We start from the raw sequence: 20,679 nt of genomic DNA, 5'->3' as shown, positions 1-20,679 counted from the left end.
TACCCCGTGGTAGAACTCGTATAACCTCAGAAATGAAAGAAGAAGAAAAAACCCACTAAGAGATGCACCTGGCGAAGCAACAGGTGGTTCTGGAAGAGCGCAGTGGCGCCCCCTGGAAGGGAGATCAGCAATGCAGTGCAGCAGAAACAGGCACCCAGAGGGAAATGTATCCGTTTTATTTTAAAACATTGGGGATTAATCAGAAATCTAACGTGGCCTGTGTCCTGTGAAGCTCATTTGTAATATTTGAAGCATAAATGTCACTTTAAGATCTGGTTCAGTGGTGTCCAGATTATTATTTTTTTTATTTTATTTTTTGCTGTTAGCTGATCTCATGGAAAAAAGCCCTTCATGAATGCACTGATGCAGCTCAGTTTGTATGTTCTCAGAAATGAAGTGAATTTTTCTGTTTTGGGGGGATTTTTGTGTGAAGGTCCTCGTATTTCAAATGAGCTCTGAAGCACCTGACCCTGAAGGCCAACATGGCGCCTTTCCATGGGATTTGTTAACAGCACTGATTAAAAAGTAGAGTAACACCACCCGCAACTATCAGGGCTCGGTTATATAATATTTTTCTGATAGAAATGGGAAATGAGACCAAAAAATAAATAAATTAAATTCCTTTTGAACATTTCGCTGGTGTTGAATTATCACGCAGCCCTGCCTCAAAATATAGAAGTTTATATTTATATATAAATCTATGTTAGAGTCCTGTACCTGTCGGCAGTAGTGGCAATAATGTGTCCGTGTCTCTGGCTGCTGTGGAGTGCTTAGCCAATCAGATTCGTTGATCTTCCTCCGCCTGAGGCTGAGGCTGGCCGAAGCGCGGCACCGCCCCCTGCTGGACAGCAACAGGTACTCAGCCTCAGGAGCAGGAACCAAACAGAGCAAATAATGTATTTTATTTTTGGTTTATTAAGGTGATAATTTATTTTTTTATTGTACCTTTACCCACAGATACGGGTTAGTGTATTATCCCCCACCTTTAAAAGTGTAAAAAAGTAAAGATGTTGTTAGGAGGAGAGAATAGAAGCAGTATTATTATTGGAGCTAACTCGGCTCTGCTGCCTTGCTCTGGACCTGCGGTTCCGGTGGGGAAAACTGTTCAACGTGTCTGTGTGTGTTCTTTGATTGTTGGTTTGTTTCACTCTTACATCGACAGAGCCGGTTAAGAAATAAAATAAATAAACCTGCATGCTCATCGACGTCCCTCCTGTTCAGACCGTTTTCCGCGCCACGTCAAACGTTACAGCCGTTAACCGAACCACGGCCCGCTGTTACCTCCGATCCTCATGGTTGTTGGCTTCAGATTGATGGGACTTGATCTTTTTTTTTTTTTTTTTTTTTTTTTGCATCCGACATCACCCTGACTGTTTGTTAGAAAAGTGAAAAGTACGTGAGATTAAATCTTTCCAGAAGCTTTTGCCTCGTGTCGTGATTCTTTCTCCAGGTGAACAGGTTGTTGTGGCCTACCGGGATCCACGATTAGTTGTAACAATAAAATTTGAGAAATATTTGTTTTAGATGTAAAAACAATACGGTAAAGGTGTTTGGTTTTAATACATTTAAATAAAATAGTATCACCTGGACTTTGCAACGTCTACATTGCAATGCATTCTGGGTAAATGACATAAGCTAGGTCCCATACTGCTAGCTCTGTCCAGCTAAAACACTAATGAGTTCCTTAGTTATATAGAGAAGTTTAAAATCTGATTTTACAATTTAAAATATAGATATGCATAAAATTTGGAAAAAATTGGATGCATTTTTCCCCATGTAGGATTTAAAATGACATGAAAATAAAAAAGCACAGATTCAGAACTAAAAACATTTCTGCTACTTTTAGTGTCACTCTGTGGAAATTCACTGTAAATATTGCAGGAATAAACTGAATAATTGTTACAAACCTGCGTTTGTTGTCTTGATATCTTAATTTAGAAATATTAATTTCTGTCTGAAAAACATAATATAAAGACAAATCAAATTAAATAAAACATGTTTAAAAAACTTTTAAAACCAAATGCCAGCCTTCAGAGCAGCATGAATATAAAACAGAGGCTCAGAGACCAAATTTAAAAGCTGAGCTGTGATTTATTTTAAAAAACGGAGCTCAAAAAGAAATTAATAAAATCTGGTTAAGTTGAGGTAAGAGGCCACTGAGATTAAGGATAAGTTCCTAGCCAGACTTTGACTAGGCTGAAAAATGAATGGGAGTCTATGGCAGCTATATGAAGGGAGTGGGCTGGGTGCCCACCAGATAAACGTGGTGGGCACCTGCAGAGGGTTGGGGTGAGTATACACACCGAGTTTGGTCAAATGAGCATGTGACCTTGGATACAGCTCTTGTTATGTTTGGAAAACCTTTGATACTCTTTTTTTTAACAGACCATCATACAGATACGTTTGTAAGAATTAACAGACACACTGCTTGAAAATTAGATACATTTATTTGATTTACAAATGCCCTATTTGTAAAAGTAGTAGCAATTTATTTTATTGTACAAAATGACCACACTAAAATGTAGGAGTCTATGCTGGCCCTGGAAACCTTACAGCTGAAAAATAGTGAAAACCCAATTAAATAGAATATACTGATTGGGGGAGGAATAATAATAAGGAAAATACAAATATAACTAAATACGCCTAAGTGCTCCCCAACAAAAACACACTCACACAAAAATCCCTGGTGAATACAGCAAAGGAATAAACTCCCCTTCCACTAGACTGGTGAGTCTCTTCAATCAGCTGGAGCCCAGAGACACCATAGGTCCCTTTAAAACGAGCCAGACGACTGGACAATAGAAACTCCTCTTCCTAAACAAAATCCCCAAAATACTTTTAATCAATAACAACTACCAAAAATATATAATCCTAATCTGAAACTAAACAAAAAAATATCTTAAGTAGGTTGCCATCCACCAATAAAACACAAAAGAAGAAGGATGTAATTCTCTGTGCTTCCAGCAGATGGCGGGAGCGGCCTACAGCATGTAATCGGCTCCTGTGAGTTTAACAGAGAAGAAGGCTACTTGCCTCTGGTGAACTGATGGAAACGCGGTTCGTGTAAAACCCACTCTAACTTTAATTTTTTCCCGCGGACAGAGGTGAGGAAGACGCCATTAACCGATTGAATTATTCCAGGTAGTTTCCGATGTTTCTTAATGAACTTCCGTCCAGCTTATAGCAGCTGTTGTCAGTTTAAACGGCTCTAGCTAACCACCGTTAGCTGACTCAGGGTGTTCGGCCTCCCCCTCTCTTCAGTTCAGTAGTTTATAACTCCTCCTAGTTTCCAGAGCGGGTTGTCTTCTGACCAAACTGATTAAAATGGTTAACAGAAATGTTTCTGATCAGTTAGCATCAGGATAAAAACTTTCCTGTGTTTGTGTTGCAGCTCCAGGTGGAGCTGAGGAACATGAGCAGCCCAAGCTTACAGCAGCCCAGCTTCCTGCTGGTGAGTCACATCTAACATCAGCAAACAGCTGCAGCTCACTTAGGATATCATGCAAAGTTCATTTGTGTCACTAATTAAATGAAACAAAGGAGATACATACTGTATTTGGTCATGTTTTGGTCTACAGCATCATGCAGAGACTCCTCTTCTGAATCTACTGAAAGTTACCCATAAAGCCCATGATTGCTCACAAGATTCTGGATTCCAGCATAAGAAAAGTTTCTTTGCTGTGATTTATAGATATTCACCAGTTAGAACTCATTGAATATGCTGATGCGTTTCAGCTGCTGAACATCTCCATGATGACCTTCCACTCTGTTACTGTCTCTGACTCCCAGCAAAGCAATCATTAGTCAGCATCAGAAATAACAGGGACCTTGTGATAGTTTAGTGGAAAGAAGAACTGTGGTGAAAAAAAGACGCTGGGATAACCTCTGCCTTGAGATTATTGTCAACACATGTCCTTTTAAGAGTTTTTGGGTGATTCACTATATTCTTATTCTTTAAATAGTTGTGCTAATTTTCTTCCTGTTTATATGTTTACCGTGTTGTTTCAGGCAAACCTCAAAGCTGACGCCACCTCCAAGCCTCTGATCCAGCGATGCCAGGACCTGCTGAAGATCATAGACGAGTATCCCGCTAAGGTACTTCAATGTGTTCACTTAGAGATGCACAGAATATCAACATCGCTCCCTTACGTGATACTAGGCCTATTTCAGCAACCGATGTTTCTTTCCATCTTATTGATGACTATATATCTGAAGGTAATGTGATAATAGTGATGCAGCAATGGATTGTGGGTGTTTATCAGTAACTACGATATTTATTTCAATATTGACCCAAATTTTCATATTTGTACGCCCTAATTTTATTTGATAAACCAACATGAAATATTTTACAGGTATGAAACAAATTCCTGGTTTTCTTCATTTTAGTTTAGTTTTTTTTTTTTACAAGTGAGAATCTGAAAAGTGTGGAAGTATCTTTTTTTTTTTTTCTCCGAAGAGTTTTTGCAGCGCTAGTGGCTCGTATTTTTTCTACAGTAGGCAGACAGGAAGGAGGGTGAGGAGAGGAGGGAAGACATGCGGTAAAGGTCGTCGGGACCGGGAGTCGAACCCGCGACGTCCCCGTCGAGGACTAATTCCTCCAAACGTGGGGTGTGCTAACCCACTGCACCACCACAGCACGCCCCGTGGAAGTATCTTTAAACTCTTGGATGGGTTTAAAACACGATTTCTAGTAGGGGTGCACTGATTTATCGGTGCCAATTTTCTTAATTTTGAGAAATCGGTGATCGACTGATACTTGCATGTGAAGCTGATCTAAAGGCAAAGGTCTAAAAATCAAACACTGTCTTTTTCTGCTCTGCAGTGAGAGGTTAGACCGTTAGCCCCGCCCACCAGGTTATGTCTGCACATTTGCAGTTGACTATTACTGGGTTTCAGATGACGTAGTACCGATGTCAGGCATTGCACATGAGGGCCAGGAAGTAAATATAATGATCCAGCTTCAAAATGTCTAAAGTCTGAGTCCTGTACAGTTGTTCCAACTGTTCTAATAGAGAGAAAGATCAACATTATTTTTGTGTTTCGAAGGTAGTCGATCACAAGGGAGTTAATTTTAAAAACTTACTGAGAAAAGTGGATCAACAATCTACAGCTTAAAACAGCAGGTGTGAAAACTAACAATGCCAGAGTTTGCAGCTCCATTTTCTAACAGGTAACGATCGCATCGTTTAAATAGTATTTTCAGATGTTTTATTGGACAGTCACTGAGAAAGACAAGCATTCATAGTGAGCCGTGAGTATTTCCCCACTCTCTCTCTCAGCCACCAACCATGTCTTTAATGGGGTTTCTGTAGATCGGAGCGAATCGTTGACTTGTATTGGACCTGAATCCAGCAATGACTCAACATTAACGTACAACTTCTGCATGAATTTGGGTTTACAGAAGCTAAATAAATGATTTATTACTAGGAGATCCAAGCTCATAGAAATAACATGGGTTAGCTTGTTGTTAGCGGTAGCTTTGTTATCATAGACTAATTACTTAAAATAGCACAACTCACTACTCACCCGGCAGAAACAAGTCGACAGCCATTTAATGCTTCTTTTGATCCTAAATTTGACCCAACCTGAAACTAAATGATTTTATTCTCCAGGCTTTTGAAAACTTTCTTCTGGCTGGTGGTATAATATGAGGTCTGCAGCTCCAGATAGTTAGTTATGTGGATCACCTCGATGCGGGTAAATCCTCAAGATTATAAGAGTATTATCTTTTTTACCAATGTAATACGGATCATATCCTAAATATTCGTGTATTTTTTCTGTTTCAGCCTGTTTAGGGCGTTAGCTATTCGCTGTGATCCATTTTGCTCTGATTTGAACCGGAGAAATCCACTTCCTGACCCCATCTGAATTTTGAAGTAATTTTGGGATGTTTTGCAGGAGCTGCACCTGATCTTCCCCTGGCTGGTGGAGAACGTGTTTGGAAGTCTGGACGGCGTCATCTCCGGCTGGAACCTGCGCCTGCTGCACTCACGCAGCAACGAGTTCAACCTGGTTCTGGACTTCCTGAGCCCGAGGTAGAACCGGTTCTGACGTACTTTCAGAATAAAACAAAGGTTTCTCACTCCTCTGTGTTTCAGTGGCCCGATGATGAAGCTGGTGTACAAACTTCAGGCAGAAGAATACAAATATGAAGTTCCTGTCCACTATCTCCCGGTACGACAGAGTTTTTATCAAATTGTTAATTGGAAGAGTTGGAGTTTTTTTCTTATTTCAGGCTGAAACACCGAAATCTAGGCTTAAAAATAATATCAAACCAGATCCAGTTTCCAATTTAAGCAATTTTGTTCTTTTCTAAAAAAGAAATTCTTCTCAAGAAGTCACTTTTATTTCTATCATTCCTCCTGTGAGCTTGACACTGGAGTAACAGGGCCTACAAGAATTTGTATTTATTTACAAGACTGTAGTCATAATATTAGCAGAATAACTACACATTCTTACCAGAAAAAACATCTTAAGATTAAGAGAGAAAAGCTTTGATAGTTACGATCCGACGCTCAGCCCGCAGGTCTGATAAAACCTGCGGGCTGAGCCCGCAGGTTTTATTATATTATAAAAATAATATAATATTACACTAAATAATGAAGACAGGAAAGCAAAGCCAAACCGTGTGTGGAGGAGGAAGCCGATTCCCAGGCTCGTGTGTTTTACCTGAGACTTCCAGAGGTGGATGTGTGGCAACAACGTTTCCTTCATCTCTTCTCTTTCTGATAAACGATAAACTACATTTAGCTGTTCAGCTCTCCCAGTCCAGCGTGATGCTGAGAGCGTGGAAGCTGTCATGCTCTGTCAATGGGCAATCGATGGGTGTCCCGTCAGAGGGCTGTTCAAAAACAAAACAAAAAAAAAAAAAACACAACTCGGAAATATCTTTTTTTTTTTATACTCTGATTAAAATCTCAAGGTACACATAGTGCTTACTGCCGTACAGCTGCAGGCAACATAATGTTGTGGTTGATGTTTTATCTAGTAGTGAATGTGTGTGTGTTTAGGGTCCGGTGAAGGCCTGCATCCAGGAGGGCGTTCTTCCCGACTGTCCTCTGTTCCACAACAAGCTGCAGTTCCCGCTGCCGGGCGTCCTGACGCTGAACGTCGCTCTCAGTATCCTTACAGGAGCTGCTGAAGGGTTTCCTGCTCATCCTCACATTAACTTCAGTTTTCAAACTCTTGCTATCGTTCTTAGTGGAAAATGAATTTATTCCTCAACTCTCTGCAGATCCTTTCGAGTTCTTCATGTTTAATTTGGCCTACTGCCTCATCGCTCCCAGGGTGAGTTTAGCATCGTTATGAACAGACAGTGGCAGCATCATGCTTTGGAGTTATTTTTCTTCACCTGGGCTCCAGATAAAGAAACAGTCCAGGTTTCTGACTGGAGATGAACAGAGTGAGGAGCTTTTCTCCATCCAGTGTTCCTAGTTACGTTTTATAATCAACCAATCAATCAAGTTTATCTGTGTAGCACATTTCAGAAACAAGACAATTCAAGATTCTTTCCATCATAAAAACACAAAAATACAAAGTTGTTGCACATCAGATTATTGATCATTGTTTAATTTGTTATGGTTCAAAGCAGCTCTAACCAGCTGGGTTTAGTCTTAAAGGGGCTCAGTGTTTCAGCTGTTTTTCAGTTTTCTGGAAGCTGAATGCCTCCATGTTTGGTTCTGGTTCTGATGCAGAGCCAGAACCAGAACCAGCAGGTTGATCCAGCAGCAAATCTATAATTTGTTCAATGATTTATAAACTACCAGCAGTTTAAAATCTCAGTGAAAGACTGTAGAACCGGGTGGTGTAGAACCGGGTGGTGTCTCTATCCTCCTGGTTCTAGTCAGAACTCCAGCAGCAGCTTTCTGGACCATTGGGTTGTCAATTATACCTGTGAAGACGCTGCTGCAGGAATCAAAGCCTGGATGCGTTTCTCTGGATTATTTATTGATCTCCAATATAAGCGATTGTCTTGGTGTTGTGATTCCAGAACTGCCTTCAGCCGCAGCTCTGCAGCTCCACAGACAGCGCATACTTCGTGCTGGTCGACCTGTACCTCAAGTACTTCCTGCCCGTTGAAGGAAGTGTTCCTGCGTCTCCGTTCACCGACTCCAGAGGCTCCGTCGCGGCTCCGTCGCCACGGTAACTGTTTATTGAACAGCTTTTAACGCCTGAGTTTATTTATGGAGTAATCTTAGAAGCAACAGGTGTTAAACTGAGCGCTGAACACACGAGAATTAATGGTAACGATGACAGTTTCCTGAAGAGGAAAATGTACAAACTAGTAAAGAATGAATAAATAAATAAAGTGATGAAGAGTGTGATGATGATTATGTGGGAGGCCAGTTATGTTGGGTTTTATTTCATATTCTGGCTAGAGGAAAAATCTCAGCAGCTCTACATCTAGCAACAGTGAACAGAGGCTGATGGATTCATGATAAATACTCTAAATATTTGGTAAACTTTCTCTCAGAGCTTCCAGTGTGTCGTTTGCGGGTTACGGCGTCCACAGCCCGAGCCTCCTGAAGCACCACATCTTCCACCAGCCGTCGGTGAACGCAGACCCTGCAGCACAGGAGATCTGGAGGTCCGAGACGCTGCTGCAGGTGAGAATCGATGCTGCAGCTCCGAGACGCTGCGCCGCACACGCTCTTTCCCCGCGCCCTGAATATTTTACTTATCATTTAATCTGTCGATTATTATGATGATTATCTGATAAATCAGACAAAAAATCACATTCTGCAGATTTTTCCTTTAAGCCTTTACTAAACAATATTAGAATACATTAAGAGATGCACATAAACAAATAATTTAAATATTCTTTTAAATAAGGAAATAAACATGTTGTCTAAAAGTCAATATCAGCATATTTTTTTTTTTAGCATTTTTTTATCATTTGTAGCAAATAATGAAACATTGAACATGAGAAAAGCTCATGTTTTCTGCTGAACATCAGTGTAGAAATTATTATTATTATTGATTAACTGATTAATAACTAGTAGCGAAGGTGCTAATATATATTTTGTTCAGAATGTGAACCAGGTGGTGCTGAGTAGGACAGATTTAGAGACAAAGGATTTCTTTCTCCAATAATTGATTAGTCATGATTAATCGTTTCAGCCACAGTTCACAGATGAAGAGACTTTAATGTTTCCTCTAATAAACACAACTTTTCTCACTGTTGGGCCTGGTTCACAGTATTACTGGTTCACAGTAATACAACTGTATTACTATATAGTAATACAGTTGTATTACCGTAATGTAAATGCATTACAGTAATACAACTGCTCAGTTATTAAGCAGACACCTGTTAGAATAACAAGCAGTTATTCTAGACTTTATGATTTTGTCTGCAAATTTATGAATCTTTCGGATCTAGCTTGAAGAGCGCTAAAGTCTCTTCAAGCTAAAAGCTTCCATGCTGGAGAAATTTAAATCTCCAGATTTCTGCTGCATTCAAATGTTCCGTCCTTAATTTAGTTCAGGCCCTGGAAAAACCTACTGCTGAAACTTTCTGTCGGTGAAAGAAAACATTTTATTTTCTCATAAACTTTAGCGGTCTGGCTGTCCTCCAGACAGAGAGGCAGGACGGAGCAACCGGGACCGATCTGAGATTGGATCAGTTTCTGGAGGATTTTTTCTCTAAAATTCTGCGTTTTGTGTCTTCAGATGTTTGTAGAGATCTGGCTCCATCATTACTCGCTGGACTTGTACCAGAAGCTGCAGTCTCCTCAGGTAAAGGTAAGGCGCTTTCCCTCGCCTCCCTGCATCCTGCGCTGCAACGCTGCATACCGGCCGTCGATGGGCTGATTCTCACCTGCTGATGTTAAAATAATTCAATTAAAAAGCTGCAGAGAAGATCCTGCCTGTCCTCTGGGTTCACACCCTGAGCCGGACCGGGTCGGATCAGGTCTCGGGCCAGCGCAGCAGAAATCTGTACTTCAGATCATTTAGCAGTTTAAAGCTGCAGCTGCTGCGGTCAGGAGTTGGGCATGTTCCTGTCGCTTGTCTTCCTCTGCATGCTGCATGGCACCTGAAGTCGGTTCTGTTCCAGGCGGCCTCAGCTCGTCATCCAATCACTACAAAACTGAACTCATCAAAATGCTGAGCAGAGGGTGTGCCGTGGTGGCGTAGGGGTTAGTGCGACCCATATTTGGAGGCCGTCGCGGGTTCGACTCCCGGACCCGACGACATTTGCCGCATGTCTTCCCCCCTCTGCTTCCCCGTTTCATGTCAGCCTACTATCATATAAGGGACACTAGAGCCCACAAAAGACCCCCTGGAGGGGTAAAAAAAAAAAAAAGCTGAGCGGAGAAAAGAGCAGGACAGACGATAAAGAATCTGAAAAGCACAGGGTTTCTGCTGGTTCTGGAAGGTTTCCTGCTTGGCTGCACCGATCGATCGCTTCGGCTGATCTTATCCACCACAACGGTCTGAAATCAGCCACTGCCTCCGGTTACATGTTGCAGTAAAGATAAAAATCCTTCTTTTCCTGTGAATCTGTTCAGACTTGATACTGGAGTTCCTCTCAACAACACACATGGCGACCTGGACGGGAATCAATTCCCACCGTCACGTTTCCTCTCGGAGCAGTGCAGAAACTTTCTGCTGGTTTCCAGTTTTAAAAATGAAACCAAATAAACATTTTAAAGGCGACTCGGCTGCTGCTTTGCTGCATCTCTGTTTCATATTTCAGAGGAAATGATCTGTTACTTCTCCGTTCAGAGGAAACTTTATTTGCTTGGGGCGGCTGGAAGGTTCTGGACCGTTTTCACTGTTCACCCAACCCAGAACCTTCCAGCTGGAGTCGGTTCTGCTCAGCTGTAGGGATGGATGCTGAGGTTGCGCTGCAAAAACACAAAATGTGACCAAGTATTTTAGTTTCTAGCACAAATGTCTTATTACACATGAAATATAACAAAACTAAGTTACAACAGGTTTTCAGCAAGCTGTAAGAATTTGTTCAAGTCAAAAACTCTTTAACATTCATGGAAACGTTCCAGTTCCACCGGCAGATTATTTCAATGATAGACTTTTTTCCAAGTTACAAGTGAAATAATCTGCCGGTGGAACTAGAACGTCTTAAAATTGATATTTAGAAGTTATTTACTGAAAACAAGCTGTACTGAGATATTTCCACAAGAAACTAGACTGAAAATATTTGGCCAGATTTTGTTTTTGCAGAGTGAAGCTGGTTTTATTCTGATTGGAGGATTTTCTGTAAAAACTGGGAGCAGACGACCTTCAGGGGCTGTAAAGGTCGCCTGTCCGTCTCCATCACGGGGAAGACGGGAGGTCCAGAGCCGGTCCTCAGGCTGGAGTCCGGAGTCCGGCTGGTCGGGTTGTGTAGGACCGGACCGGGTTCTGGTAGAACCGGATCTGGACTCTTCTGGTTTTTCTCCTTTAAGAGACGAATCGTTTTGTTGCTGCAGTCAATATTTTCTTCTTTTTGTCTCCTGTTGTGTTTTTTCCTCCTGAATATTTTCGGCCAAATGTTTCTTTGTGGTTGCTCTCCTTCTGGTGTCCCCCCCCCCACTCCTCCCCTGTGTTTCCCCCCCCCGCCCTCCCCTTGTACTCCCCTCCCTCTTTCGGGTGAACAGCTGGCGCTGCTGCAGTACCGCCTCAGTATGTCCAGCATGCCGTGCCAACCCCTCGCCCCTCCTGGCTCTGGGACCCTCCACACCTACCAAGTACTTTTACCTTTTCACTCAGCAGCGCCCCCCTGGGGCCTCCTGGAGGTAAAGCTTCGGTCCAGGATCCTTCTCTGGTTAGCATGCTAGGTTAGCATGCGTTAGCTGCTGCTGCTGCATGAGGGGAGGCGGCTCGCGGTCCGCCACGCTTTAATGCCGACGCATAGCTTCAGCCGACCGCAGGGCCGAAACGATTAATCTGATTTATTGATTAGTGAAGGAATCGTCAACTAAGTTAGGGATTGATTAATCCTTAGCTGGAGTAAACAGACTCTAAAAAAGGCCATTTGCTGAAAGAAAACAATCAGAGCAGAAATTTAACCAAAACTGGTTATAAAAATATAAACGTCTGTTCTAGAACTGCTCTAGTTCAGTTTTAGCTTCACCTGATTCATATTCTGAAAAATAATCTCCTGTTAATCATCTCTTGCTATCCAAAAAGATGATTAATAGGTAATCAATAAGTAGTCACACTGGTCCAACCTACACTTCGTGTTTCTTCCAGCCGTGCGTAGGGTCAACATTTGATGACATCACGCTGTGCGTAGCCCGGGTGGTTGGCTCCAAATCAGCAGATAAATAACAAATAACATATAATTTGCATTTTCTTTGATGTTTTAAAAGTTTGCTTGAAATTCGCATGGCAATTGGACAGAAATGTAGCTAAAGACTCCTGAGAAAATCAACTTTATTTATCTGAAAACATTTGAATTTTTAAAACAATCAGATCATGTTTCTGTTTCCTGAAACTTCAGTAAAACCAGATGCAGATTTCGGGTCCAAGTTCAGGCCATGCGTATTCAAAGAACCCGGTCAACATTGGCCGGGTTCTTCCTCAACCATAAAGATCAGAATTAATCAAATTTACACAAAAATGTCAAAATTTGCAGAGAAATGTAAAGATGGCACCACAAAACCAATTTAGACAGTTTAACAGCAAAAAAAATCTATTTGGGGTTTAGTTACTCTTTAATGAGATGAATGTGTCTTTATGTTTTTGCAATACGGTAGACGCAAAAACACTAAATCTTACAAAGTACTTTTTCTCTCATTTCTGGTGCAAATATGTCAGTTAACTTAAAATAAGGCAAAACTAACTCACAGGTAACTTTTCAGCAGGATATAGGAGCTTATTTTAAGTCAGTAATCAAAAAGTTCTAGTTCAACTGACAAATAATTTCACTTGTAACAAAACTTTTTCCCAATGTTACAAGCAAAATGACCCAGTGGAACTGGAACGTTTTGGTTAAGGAATTACTGACTTTAAACAGGCGCCTATATTTTGCTGAAAAGTTACCTGTGAGTTACTTTTGCCTTATTTTGACATGTTTGCTGTATAAATGAGACTAAAATACTTGGCAAGGTTTTGTGTTTTTGCAGTGCAGTAAGTATGAGCGAGCCTTTATCTCGCTGTCCGGTCCAGGTTCATGGTTTGTGCAGAGAAGGATCCTGGACAGCAGGCGCAGTCCTGCAGCAGAGCTTTAGGTCTTTGGGCGCATTGCTTGCGTTGATGCATGGCCGTCTGTCCGTCTTCCTGCTGTCGCTGCCAAGCTCATGTAATGCCAGTAACAACAACCATCTTTGCATGAGTTCCTGTGTTTGTAATTGGCTGCAGATGGGATGGCTGATTGCTGCGGAAGGTCAAGCGTTGCATCATGCTGCTGTAGCAGGACGTGAGGTCACACTGCTCATCCCGTTTACTTTGTTTAAAACAAAACCATCGACAGATTCTTAGAAGACATCTTAAACAAACGTCAGAAACTAAATAAAAACTAAATTTTCTGTTATTAAAAACACGTTCTGATCCAGAGTCGTGAGGGTTTGAGGCATGTGACCTCACTTTGGGGCGGGGCCTGCTGTGATTGGCTGCTTTGTGGAGCTGGTGGAGATGATTGGTGGTGTGGATCGCTGTGATTGGCTGTGTTTCCAGGAGCCCTTCAATCCGTCAGAGGAGCACGTGTTGGTGGTGCGCCTGCTGGTGAAACATCTGCACGCCTTCTCCAGCAGCCTGAAGCCGGAGCCGCCGCCCTCGCCGGCCCACTCCCCCCCCCACACCAGCCCGCTGGAGGAGTTCAAGAGGTCAGCAGCTATAAAAGGCCCTGGTAGCCATGTTTACTCAGGGTGCAAACTTAAAAAGTCAGAATATCTCCTAAATTAGTGCATCTAAAACTAAGGCCTTAAAAAGTCTTAAATTTCCGTTTAAATATTTTTGTTGCTTGAAATCCGTCGGCCTTACATGTTAGGCTGTTTAATCTGGATGTGCTTCTGTTCTGTTCAGCTAAAGTTTGAGTCGAAATCTTCGCTGCGTTTTCAACCCAGGCTGTTGAGGCTACTGCTAACTGAGCTAGCTAGCTAGGAAAGCTTCCTAGCTAGCTAGCTTTCCTAGCTAGCTAGCTAGGAAAGCGTTCCTGCATCTGTCATGATTCGGTTCAAATTTATCGCCAGTTGGCTGGACGACGTTTGTTTTTACCACTGGGTCACTTCTGTTGCCGACCCATAAGAAAACGTTTAATACGTTAAACAAAGTTATTGAAATTGGAGAATATTTTTGTTAAATTAGTGTTTTGTTGTCGGGTGTTTAGGGTGGAACATTTCAAAACCTTTTGTTTTAGTTTAGCTTAACTTGTCTCTATAGAAAACTATCAGAAGACGTTATTAATAACAGTAATAAATGACATCATATAATCTGAATTGAAACTATTGTTTTTATCTCATAAGTGTTTTGCTGGAAAACTTTGAAAACCTCCTGAGAATTGTTTGAATTTTGTTGCATGAAAAGTGAACAAATCCTGCTAAGTAATTTGGCCAAATATTCAGATGCATGTTTGATGCGTGTTTCTGTGTTTGTGCTGCGCTGCTGCAGGGTGGTGGTGCAGCGCTTTGTGCAGCAGAAGCTCTACCTGTTCCTGCAGCATTGCTTCGGACACTGGCCGCTGGACGCCTCCTTCAGAGCCGTACGTTACCTCAGGATGAACCGCAGCGTTTAGTTTATTACCAACAATTTAACATGAATTTATCAACCAACAATTTAAATCCAGTTAGGCTGAAATTAAAAGATTTTTAGAAGAACTTATTTGTTCACTGAAGGTCTAATTTAATACAGGAAAAAGCTCAAAGAACTAGAAAATTGAGAAAAAGGTCAATATTTTCAGTATTTTTTCACTCGTTTCAGTGAAACTCGTAAAATATGTTGATTTATAAATCCTTGAGTGAAATATTCTGTTTTTATTTCTTGCATTCTGACAATTCAGAGAATAAAACCCCAAAATTCAGCATCTCATAAAATAACACCAGATCAGTATTTTATTTTAAACGAAAATGTTCAGAAAACTAACGCCTGGTCTGGGCTCATCCTTGCAGCAGCACGGAGGAGAGCTCATCTTCCTCTTGACAATACTCCATAGACTCTCTCTGGGGTTCTGGCCGGCCCGTGCCTGGAGTCGCCATGGTGATTGAAGCAGCTTTTGGTTCAGTACCAAGTCCCGTTGGAAATAGAAACCAACTTCTAGGCGGCCCGGAACACCATCAGGGCGCTCTTGTTGCTTGACAGCTAGCTGTCGGCATGAAAAACTCTAAAACTGCTGCATTTGCTTTGGACTTGAGAAAACCCGGTGGACCAGAACCAGCAGATGACTTGCTGACCCAGATTGAGCTGACTGTGGAAGCTTCACTCTGGACCTCCAGCACCTTGGTGTCCAGATCAAATACAAACTTTACTTTCATCTGAAAAGGAGACGTTTGGACCCTGAGCACCAGTCGGGTTCTGGTTCTCCTCAGAACCGGATCCGTCTGAGCAGCCTCAGTCCCTTCCTGCTGAAGCTGCCAAGGATTCCTGAAGCATTGTGGTGCTGGTGAACCTTTTCCTTCCACTAAACTTTCCATGACTAGTAATATTCTTATCTTCTGAGACACTGAATCTATTTTTCAGAGGGTTTTCATTCTCTGAACAGAAATCATTAAAATGAGAAGAAATAAAGACCTGAAGTCAATAATATGAGTTTCACTTTTTTCAATGAGACTAAAACTGTTGAACTTTTTCTCAATATTTTAACGTTTAAGGATTTCTTGTCGTATTTCACTGAGGTAGAAATGTGACGGCGATAAATCTCGTGCAGGTGTTGGAGACGTGGCTCAGCTACATTCAGCCTTGGAGATACACAGGAGAGAAGCCAAATGCCCAACCCGACCAGAACAGAACCGTGCCGGACAAATGGTGAGTGGACCCGCCTGGCGTTTCTGGTTGGCGCCGGTTCTGTCTGCTGACCGGACCTCTGCCGCAGGGAGCCGTTTGTCCACGAGAACCTGCTGCTCTACACCAAGCTGTTCCAGGGCTTCCTGAACCGGGCCACGCGGACCGACCTGGTCAACGCCAAGAACGCCCTGATGGTGTTCCGGGCCGCCAAGGTTCTGGCCCAGCCCAACCTGGCAGACATGATCCAGAGAGGTGAGGCCCAATGTAGTGCAGTGAGTCTGATCTGGGCGCATACATCTAGCGCTCTGCTCTCACTCAGCCTGATCTCGGCTCAAACGACAGGCAGCCAATCACAGGCCAGTCGCCGTCGTCCAATCAGATTATTCCTGGGAAGTGCTGCGATGAAAGCACCAAATGTCCAAAATTAGGAGCAAAGCAGGAGAATGAAATACACACGTGAATTTTGTCGCCGTGAGTTAAGCAATACTGATAACTGTTCTTAATATTACTGTAAAGTTTTGGAGATGAACTCTGAAGAATTTTTGTCATCTTTAAGCTATTTTATATTCTTGGATTTTATCCAATCGTCTCCTTGTATTTTTTAACAAAGAAACATGTTTCTCTGTTGAATTTTAATATTTTTCAGTTTTTGAAATGAGATTGTGAATTTTCTTGTAAAGGTTATGCTGCGTTGAAGAGTCGGTGTAATTTACATTGTCGGCACGTCTGTCAGTGTCAAATTCAAAAGGAAAATTGTATCCGTCAAAGTTTGATTTTTGTTCATGCGCGGCGCTCTGACTCTGATGATGATGTCACTGTTGGCTGGCTCCACAGGGTTCGCAGACCTCCTTACACACACATGGCTACAAACACACACTCCCTGAATGCAGCGCCTTCACTGGCATGCTGTCTCCAGATGTTGCTTATATGTGCCAAGGTTTCCTGATGCTGATATTTAACTGAACTTATGAAAATGGTAGCGCCTCCTCTGTCTGTTGGGTTATTTGTCTTTGTTTACAGAAATTACATTTTGTTGTAATTCTGTGCAAAAATAAAATAAAGCATCCGATTCTTAAGAACTGCAGAATTGGCTAACCCAAGCATGTTTGCATTTCTTAACTAAATATTCCTTTAGTGAATTAAAAATTAAAGCGATTTTATTCTTCTGCTTTGCTCCTAATTCTGGACGTTTGCTGCAGTTTCTACCGAGCGGCGTTAGAGATTTAAATTCTCATTACTGTGTGCTAACATAGATGTATGCGTCCAGATCAGCCTCTCTGCGCTCCACCATAGACCAGCGGCTGAACGATCGGGCGACTCTTTGTGTTTCTGCGCTTCCTCTCCAGGTGAGCAGCTGTTTCTGGAGCCGGAGCACGTCCTGCCCCACCGGCAGCCCCGCGGTTACCTGACGCCGGGCCAGGGGGGCAGTTACCTGTCGCCACGGCAACGGATGGTGACTGACACGGCGTTCAAGGTGAAAAGCCACGTGTATTCCCTGGAAGGACAGGACTGCCAGTACAAGCAGATGTTTGGCTCCGAGGTCCGAGGAGTGGTGAGTTCCCGGCGGCTCCGCTTCAGGTCCGTTTGGTCAGGCTCGTCGCTCACCGTGTCACCGCTCGCCCTGCAGGTCATGAGGTTGATCCAGATTATCGCGCAGGCCCGCCACACGGCCAAGCGGATCTCGGATCAGTCCAGCGAGGCGGCGGCCAGCGGCTCCTTCCTCTCCTGGTTCGGACTCGCCTCCTCCGACCTCAGCAACGCGTTTCCCGGCGCCGAGCCTGAGGACAGCGGCGAGTACCTGAAGAAGACCCACGAGTTCCTGGACCGGGCCCTGGAGAACCTGTGTCATATCTTTAAGGTACGGTCCGGTTCCCGATCCCTCAGTAGAACCGGGTCGCCGCAGCGCCTCATGTCTCGCTGTCTCTGCGTTGCAGCTGAACCAGAACCAGCTTGCCCAACTTGTTGCCAACCTGGGCGCCGCGCAGGACGACGGGCGCGCCAACCAGCTGCCGGACTGCGTCCAGGGCGAGACTGGGCCGGTTCTGACGGACCTGGGCCGGAGGCAGGTTGGTGCCCGACCTGACGACAAGAGGCTGGATGCCAAAGTTTGGCTCATGCTGTTAAAAATAATTTATTAACGTTAGAGGCATTTTAGTTTGAACTGGGGAACCATCCAGAACCAGAACCCGGGTCAGTCGGCCACCGAACAGAAGAAACTTCTCACACAGCGAGGAATGATCACAAACACAAAAATAATTTGATTACATTCAGTTAAAGGACCAAACAGCCCAACTTTACAGCTGAATTATCCCTTAAATAATTATTAGCTACTGATGGAAAAACAAACGTGTGTGTGTGTGTGTGTGTGTGTGTGTGTGTGTCTTTGTTTCTGATACAGCGTAAAGACAATTTTTCAAAATGTCGTGTGAGGCCCAGCTTCTCCTGCTGGTGCTGTTAAAAAAAGAATAAGTTATGAATTGAGTTTATGTTTAGGGATAAGCTATAGAAAATAATAAAAGATCAGAATGTCTTTATTGTCATTGTACAGAAGCACAACAACATTTTACCTTCAGGTCCAAAGAAAGACAAACAGCATAAGACCTGGGAAGACGGGTTTCTGAGGCTGCAGCCATCATGGGTTCCTTTAAATCTAGACTAAAAACCCAGCAGCTTAGAAACATAAATTATTGATCAACACTCGGATGTGAAACAACGGCTAACTGTAACGCTTCAACTGCTGACTGTGTTTCTATGATTTTACTTTTTTGTTTTTATGATGTTTAAAGAACCTTGAATCGCCTTGTTGATTAAATGTGCTGTACAGATAAACTTGATTGATTGATTAAATGTCCTGGACGGGCCGGTTCTGTGTCTGTCCGACCTGTCGGCTGTAATCCGCCTTCACTGCCCCTCCTTTGTCTAAATGTTGCTTTTTGTTCAGTTTTTTGGACCAAAGTGTGAGATGTGATTTTTTTCACCGCCTCTGTTTTATCACCTTAATGTGGAACAAAATTAAATTAGTTTGACCTCTGCAACAAACAGAAGGATGGCTAAATCGTCTTGTTTAGCTCTCTTATGTCGGCTCAGACACTCAAAGGAAGTTCGATTTACTTTCAGTAGTTTGAAACAATGTCTGGTTTAAAAATGAATTCTGGTCCAGCAGGCATGATGCTGCCACGACTAAATCAGGGTGGAGTGAGTGTATGTAGCTTTAGTGATGTCAGCAATGATGGCTGGCGTCCCGCACTATGAATGCTGGGAGATGCAGTGTGTCCGTGTAGTAGAATGGAAGTCCAGCCAGCTTTAACGTGTGTGTGTGTGTGTGTGTGTGTGTGCAGATCATAAACGGCCTGCGCCGCTTTGAGGTTCAGTACCAGGGCGATCCAGAGCTGCAGCCAATCAGGAGCTACGAGAGCGCCCTGCTGGTCCGGCTGCTCTATAGGGCATCATCTCTGCTGAACAACAGGGTGAGTCCAGCCCGGGTTTTTGGAGCATCCGTTCCGGGTTCTGGGGCGAGCCGTTTCAATGGAGTCCATTTGGAAGAAAGAAACTGGTGGATCTAAACAATCAAAGATTTTTTCTCATTAAAACGACTTTTTCCTCTTCACTTTAAAACAATTTTCCAGTAAAAGTTTATTTTTCCAATGTTATGATTATATTCTTGTAATTAAACTGAACTTTTCATACTCCGTCGTGCAGAAGGGCCGATTGAAATTGAAGAGTTTTTATAAAAATATTTTTTCTTCTTTGTAATTTCATTTTTGGGCCATAGTGAGAATAAATTCCCGTTCTGATCAGTGATTGTTCCTCTCTCAGCTCCAGGCCCAGATGGGCGCTCTCTGCTCGCGCTCAGACTTCCTGGGTCGGCTCGGCCGGCGGTACTTGACCGACCCGGACTCCTGCGTGCGGCTGCGGCGCAGCCCGATGTCCCAACGGGCGCTAGAGCGCCGCCAGCAGCCGCGGCTCAGCCTGCGGCCGCTGGCCAGCTACCGGACGCTGTTGCTGCTGCTGCTGTTCTACGCGCTGGGGGCGCTGCTGTCGCTCGGGCCCCTCTGCAGTACGGCCCTGCTCCTGACGGGGGCGCTGCTGTATGGCGTCCTGATGACGCTGTGTGCTGAGAAACTGAAAACGCAATAAAACACCAATTAGCTGAGCTTCTGACTTGGTTTAACGCTCTACTGCGTTAGTGTTAGCATGAGCCAGAGCTCTGGGATTTTTCTGATGTAAATACTTCTTTATTTTCTCCTTTGAGCATCTGGAAACAGATGCAAGCCAAAAGTTTTTAAGTGAATAAAGTATTTTTCTCAGTGAAAACACAGTTTGTGTGAGAAGAGATTTATTTTAAAGGGGATTTGTTCTGCAAATGTAACCCACAAGGAAGGTTGCTTCAAATAGTCTTGATAGTAATTTACATGCAATCTACTAAATACCGATACCACAAACTCATAAGGGATGTTGGGCCTGATCAGAATCTGAATTTGTCCATCCCACAGCTTGTCAGTCTGTTTACTAGTCGGCTCAATCCATCACGAATTTGTCGATATGCCAAGTATCCGCCAACTCCAAACAGCAGAAATTCTGTTATGAATCAAAATAAATCTGGGATGTATCCCATCAGGTATGTCCCTGCAGGATAGCCTCTCCTCTGCCCAGTCTTTTCTTTGAGAAAATTTTATCAATTACATTGAGAGACCGGTTGGCTAGATCCATAATTTATAGATTTAAATGATGTGCAAAGAAAGGCTCCACAAAGAAGCTCACAACAGAGCAAGCAGAGCAGGATGGGACCACAGGAAA

General features: G+C 43.1%; 1 protein-coding gene across 7 annotated transcripts; it reads left to right on the top strand.

The window, feature by feature from the left end:
- Positions 1-3,009: 3,009 nt before the first annotated feature.
- Positions 3,010-20,200, top strand: smpd4 (sphingomyelin phosphodiesterase 4). 7 transcript variants are annotated; one of them, XM_023325032.1, is made up of 20 exons: positions 3,010-3,104; positions 3,392-3,451; positions 4,009-4,095; positions 5,899-6,035; positions 6,099-6,174; positions 7,011-7,119; positions 7,235-7,287; positions 7,991-8,142; positions 8,474-8,606; positions 9,670-9,735; positions 11,601-11,690; positions 13,621-13,769; positions 14,554-14,644; positions 15,806-15,903; positions 15,971-16,134; positions 17,229-17,434; positions 17,510-17,740; positions 17,817-17,948; positions 19,221-19,349; positions 19,699-20,200. In XM_023325032.1, exons 2-20 carry the CDS (start codon positions 3,413-3,415, stop codon positions 20,017-20,019), a joined length of 2,463 nt encoding a protein of 820 aa, XP_023180800.1. In that variant the 5' UTR covers positions 3,010-3,104; positions 3,392-3,412; the 3' UTR covers positions 20,020-20,200. The 7 variants fall into 7 exon arrangements, with proteins under 7 accessions (XP_023180800.1, XP_023180798.1, XP_023180799.1 ...); XM_023325030.1 differs by having other exon boundaries at positions 11,601-11,738; XM_023325031.1 differs by having other exon boundaries at positions 9,670-9,741.
- The last annotated feature ends 479 nt before the right edge of the window (positions 20,201-20,679 follow it).

This window comes from Xiphophorus maculatus, chromosome 20 (genome assembly GCF_002775205.1).
Source record: "Xiphophorus maculatus strain JP 163 A chromosome 20, X_maculatus-5.0-male, whole genome shotgun sequence".
Taxonomy (NCBI): Eukaryota; Metazoa; Chordata; class Actinopteri; order Cyprinodontiformes; family Poeciliidae; genus Xiphophorus; species Xiphophorus maculatus.
The sequence above is the reverse complement of the archived record's forward strand: the minus strand, read 5'-3'. Positions and strand labels throughout refer to the sequence as shown.